Source organism: Oryzias melastigma, linkage group LG15 (genome assembly GCF_002922805.2).
Source record: "Oryzias melastigma strain HK-1 linkage group LG15, ASM292280v2, whole genome shotgun sequence".
NCBI classification, from domain to species: domain Eukaryota; kingdom Metazoa; phylum Chordata; class Actinopteri; order Beloniformes; family Adrianichthyidae; genus Oryzias; species Oryzias melastigma.
Window position 1 is genome coordinate 31,116,239 of NC_050526.1, and position 4,978 is coordinate 31,121,216.

The window sequence follows — 4,978 nt, forward strand, 5'->3', positions numbered from 1 at the left end:
TCTTTGGCTCCTCCCCCTAACCATGATTTTTAGGTCCTTCCCCTGACGATGTTACTTTCGCTCCTCTCCTGACCATGGTTCTTTAGCTCCTCCCCCTGAGGAAGTTTCTTTAGCTCCTCCCCCTGACGAAGTTTCTTTAGCTCCTCCCCTTGACAAAGTTTCTTTAGCTCCTCCTCCTAATGAAGTTTTTTTGGCTCCTTCCCCTGACCATTGTTCTTTAGCTCCTCCCCTGACGATGTTACTTTAGCTCCTCCCCTGACCATGGTTCTTTAGCTCCTCCCCCTGACGAAATTTCTTTGGCTCCTCCCCCTGACCATGGTTTTTAGGTCCTCCCCCTGACGATGTTACTTTAGCCTCTCCCCTGACCATTGTTCTTTAGCTCCTCCCCCTGACGAAGTTTCTTTGGCTCCTCCCCCTGACCATGGTTTTTAGGTCCTCCACCTTACGATGTTACTTTAGCTCCTCCCCTGACCATGGTTCTTTTGCTCCTCCCCCTGACGATGTTACTTTAGCTCCTCCCCTGACCATGGTTCTTTAGCTCCTCCCCCTGACGAAATTTCTTGAGCTCCTTCCTCTGATGAAGTTCCTTTAGCTCCTCCCCCTGACTATGGTTCTTTAGGTTCTTTCAGGTTCCTTCTGTCCCTGCAGCACTCTGACCTCTATTCCCCCCCAGATCTGAAGAGCATCCCCACAGCTACAGGGCGGAGTCTGCTGGTGTCGGGCTGGTGGGGCGTGGTTCGCCATCCCAACTACCTTGGGGACCTGTTGATGGCGCTGGCATGGTCTCTGCCTTGTGGTAAGTCCAGGGGGAGGGGGGGGCGGCCTCCAGGTTCCTCTTACCCAGATCTGCTCCTGCCCCCCCCAGGTCTCAGCCACCTGCTGCCGTGGCATTACCTGATCTACTTCTCGGCGCTCCTGCTGCACCGCGGCTCGCGCATCACGAGCGCCTGCATGAGGACGTACGGCTCCGCCTGGGAAGAGTACTGCCGGACCGTCCCGTACCGGATCGTTCCAGGAGTCTACTGAGGACCCCCCTGAAGGAGGCGTGGCCTACGGAATCATGAAGATCAACGTGAAGATTCGCTCCAAGTGGATTATAACTGAACTTTGATAATTTCTGTTCAGAGATGATTCTATTTTTGAAGCTTTTTTAACTTTTTCAAAGTTTAGAGAACGACCGACTGAAGGTCTACTGTAAATACTTCTGTACATACCGCTTTAGTGTGAAAGGATCTGTGAGGACGACGCTCGCTCCAACCTCCTCACAGCAGGAGCTCCAGACAAGACTGGACCTCCTGATGGGAGGAGCACCCGTTAAGAGGAGGAGCTCCAGAGTGTCCTCTGCTCCTCCCACCAGGAGCAGGAGGTGCAGACTCCTCTGCAGAGTCTCATAGGAATCTAGTGTAGACTTTTCTAGAACGACCTGATGGCTCCTCAGGTTTGCTCGCCCCTCAGGCTCCCTCACTGTCCGGCTCTTCGGTGCAGGAAGTGACAGAATGAATTCCTTTGCCCCCCCCCAGCTGATGCTGTGACTGAAAGCTGTAAATATGAGATCAGCTGATGAAGGCTTTGATGTTTTTACTCTATTTAAGTTAAATTTCTGTTTACAGCCGGACCTGCGGTCCTCTCAGCGCTCCCGGTCCACTTTAACCAGGCGGCTGGTGCTGTGGTGATGGTCCGTCACTGTGAGCTGCTGCTGGTTCTGACAGGTTAGAGGGTGTTAAGGGGTCCAGCAGACCGGTTCTTGTGAAGAACCGGATCAGGACAGCAGCTTTTACAAAAAGATTCTGTGTATAAATATTGCAGCACTGAATAAAAAAAGCTTTATTTTCACCTCCTGCTCTGAGCAGACTGATGATGGACGGCGGTCCGGTCCGCTCTGTCCTCACGTTTGTTTTTAAGTTTTGTTCCGATTCTGGATATTCTTGGAAAAACTGCCTTTTATGGAATTTTGAGCCTTCCTCCTGCTGAGCTCTCATCAGGAGCAGCTGGAAAGTTCAGGCTGAGGATCTCCATGGAAACGGTTCCATCAGCAGTCTGGTTGCTAGGTAACCAGACTGCTGATGGCTGCTCAACCTAGACGGACAAAGATGACGAATCAACTGGAGGATCAGATGATGGATCAGCTGGAGGATCAGCTGTTTCCACACCACCACCAATAAGCCACACCCACAATTCCACACCTTTATTCCAGGTTTGGAGGACTGATGAGTTTGTAAATAAACATCTGCGCTGACGGTTCCACCATCTTCCGGGTCTGTTCTGCAGAACCTTCTGTTCTCGGTCCAACAGCAGGGGGCTTCACCTGTCCTGTCAGAGCAGGTTTAGGCTCCGCCTCCTCAGGGGTCCACTGCCGGGATGGTGTTGACTCGGTTGTTCCTGCTGATGCGCCGCTCGGGGCGTGGCCGAGGTGCCTTGCTCTGGATCAGCTCCTCGGGTGTGTTCCCGAGGGGGGGCAGCAGCCTCTTCTTGCTGTTCCTGGTCTCCGGTAGCCACTGGGGGGGCAGCTCAAAGGGTCCGAAGCCAAACTGGGGGGAGTCGTCCGGCTCCGTGGGCGTGGCGGGCGCCACCTGAGACGAGGAGGTGCAGATGTGCAGCGGGGAGGTTCTGGGGACGGAATCCTCTGTGATGGCCTCAGGTCTGGGGCTGACTGCCTCCGGGCCCCCCCTCTGCTCCGTGGAGCCCGAGCCGCTCCCTGCGTCTTGAGGGAGGGGCTTAGGCTCCGCCTCCTCCTCGGGCCTGAAGATTTGCTGCTGGCCGATGTTGAACATCTCCAAGAGCTGGCTCCCCGACCGGCCAGCGGTCTCCAGCCCCGCCGGCTCCTCCCCGCCGCTGTCAGCCTCCAGTGAGCCCCGCCCTCCCATGCTGACGGCGTTCCTGCGGCTGAGGCGGCGCTGCAGCCGCACCAGCAGGCCCAGCCAACCGTGGCGGGCCGAGCGGTTGATGGTCAGGAACAGCAGCGGGCTGGTGAGCAGTGGCAGCTTGGGGAGCCAGAGCGCCGTCAGGTACAGCGACGGTGACAGCTCGACGGGGTCCGCCAGGACGGCACGATACACCACCAGGGCGCCGTAGGGGGCGCTGCAGGCCGAGAAGGTCAGCACGGCCGCCAGCAGGGAGGCGTGCAGCTCCGCCTCCCGCTGCGACACGTACGGGATGGAGATGCTGCTCTGAGGCGTCCGCAGCGCGGCGATAATCACCTTCTTCTTCTGGCTGGCGCTGATGGCCCGGCGGACCAGCAGCATCAGAACCAACACCAGCACCAGCGGCAGAGCCACAGTGCTCAGGTTGTAGACCAGCACGTAGACCATGTGACCCAGGGAGTGGGAGGGGCCGTCCGAGCAGGAGGAGGCGGCGAACACGTCCGTCACGCTGGCCACAGCGAACACGGGGAGGCTGGCCACGGCGGCGTGGACCCAGATGTAGACAACCAGGTCCCGAGACCGGGAGTCCGAGAGCTTCCGTACCAGGGGGTAGAGGACCGAGTAATACCTGGGGGGTCAGCGGAAAGAGGGACCATTGTTAGAGCTAAACCGCTTATTGCTTAAAGCTGGTCAGAGTTAACCCCGTCAGAACCAGAACTCAGCCCGACTCTGACTGCCCCCTCCCTCAGAGAAACCCCCCAGACTGGTTCTAGTTTCCAGCCACCATATTGAAGTTCTGACAGGAATCGAACCCACGATGTGCAGCAGAAATGATGCACTGAGGGGGAGGAAGAGCGCCACCTGCAGGCCGTTACACCTCTGACATCCTGCAGTCATCTGCTGCCTTCAGGTTCTGGTTCTGATCTGGTCCTGGTCTGGTCCCGGACTTATCTTTTCCTGGACTGGTCTGGTTCAGGTTTGGTCCCTGTCTGATACTGGTCTGGTTCTGATCTTGACCTGTTCCCAGTCTGGTTCTGGTCATCCGGTTATTTGCATCTTAGTCCAGGAGACGTTCTGCTGATACCAAACTTTTCTGACTTCAACATGTCTGACTGCTAGAAATGATGCTGAACTCCCACAATTCACTTGGAACCCCCTCCCCCGTGAACCCCAGCGACGTCTGAGCGTGCTCAGGACTCACCTGTCCAACGCGATGGCGCCAAAGCTCAGCACGGAGGCGGAGCAGAAGAGTCTGTGCAGGAACTTGAGGGCCTTGCAGAGCAGCCCCCCCTGCAGCCATGGGCAGCAGGGGGGGCTGCTCCCCAGTGCCACGTCAAAGGGGATGCAGACCAGGGCAGCGCCGATGCTGGAGCACGCCAGGTTCTTCAGGAAGCGGCCGGTCACCGACTTGAAGACGCTGGTGCAGCAGGTGCACCACAGCAGCACCGCGTTACCTGTGGGGGGGGGAGATCAGCCAATCAGAACCACGGCAGCCTCAATGGTTTCTAAGGGGTGGGGGTCAGTCAGAGGACGTTCTTTCAGAAGCGGGGGGGGGGGTTGCTCACTGGATGGTTCTTGCTCGGTTGAGCAGCACAGATGGTTCTGATGCATTCAGCCCCCCCCCCGTACGACGCCGTCCCAGAATCACCAGGAGCGCTGTGGTGTCGGCATCTGGCTCAGGGACACACGGCGGGCAAAGGAGGGGAACCAAACCTGTGATCCTCGGGTCAAGGGTGGACTGGTCTCCCGCTACACCATAGCCAGAGGTAGAGCTTCAGGGTTCTGTCCTCTCTCTCTCTTCCAGCCTGGAATGCTGTATTGATGGTTACCATGGCAACATCGCGGCTCACCTCAGCTCTGACCTTTGGTCCTCCTGGACGGCGCTGGATCTCGTGGACCCTGCAGGTCTGGCGGTTCTGGTCCTCCTGAGTCCAGCTCTCATGCCGCTGCAGAACGTCAGCGCGCATCAGAAAAATGTGGCGTCATGGATAGCGCCTCTGCCGGTCCTGTCTGCCGGCCCGGCGGGATGGAGCGTGTGAGTCCGCTGCGGCGCCGGCTCACATGACCTCTGCGGTCAGCCGAGGAATGTGGGGGGGGGTCAGGAAAAGCCAAAGGAA

General features: G+C 57.7%; 2 protein-coding genes across 7 annotated transcripts in view; one reads left to right on the forward strand and one right to left on the reverse strand.

The window, feature by feature from the left end:
- Nucleotides 1–1,833, forward strand: part of lbr (lamin B receptor) — a 13,855-nt gene extending 12,022 nt beyond the window's left edge. For all 4 annotated transcript variants that reach the window (XM_024264012.2, XM_024264010.2, XM_024264011.2 and 1 more), the window contains 2 exons: nucleotides 674–796; nucleotides 866–1,833. In XM_024264012.2, the coding sequence (XP_024119780.1) occupies nucleotides 674–796; nucleotides 866–1,026 (284 nt within the window). In that variant the 3' untranslated portion in view covers nucleotides 1,027–1,833. The remainder of the gene's footprint in view (nucleotides 1–673; nucleotides 797–865) is intronic.
- A 337-nt stretch (nucleotides 1,834–2,170) lies between these two features.
- The window catches only part of gpr176 (G protein-coupled receptor 176), a 5,499-nt gene continuing 2,691 nt past the window's right edge, over nucleotides 2,171–4,978 (reverse strand). The window contains exons 1-3 of one of the 3 annotated variants that reach the window (XM_024264015.1): nucleotides 4,427–4,972; nucleotides 4,063–4,315; nucleotides 2,171–3,489 (exon numbers count right to left, since the gene is read on the reverse strand). In XM_024264015.1, coding sequence (XP_024119783.1) covers nucleotides 2,340–3,489; nucleotides 4,063–4,315; nucleotides 4,427–4,472 — 1,449 coding nt within the window. In that variant the 5' untranslated portion in view covers nucleotides 4,473–4,972 and the 3' untranslated portion in view covers nucleotides 2,171–2,339. Of the gene's footprint in view, nucleotides 3,490–4,062; nucleotides 4,316–4,426; nucleotides 4,973–4,978 lie in introns of those variants that run through there. The other 2 variants (XM_024264014.2, XM_036215658.1) reach the window with 2 other exon arrangements.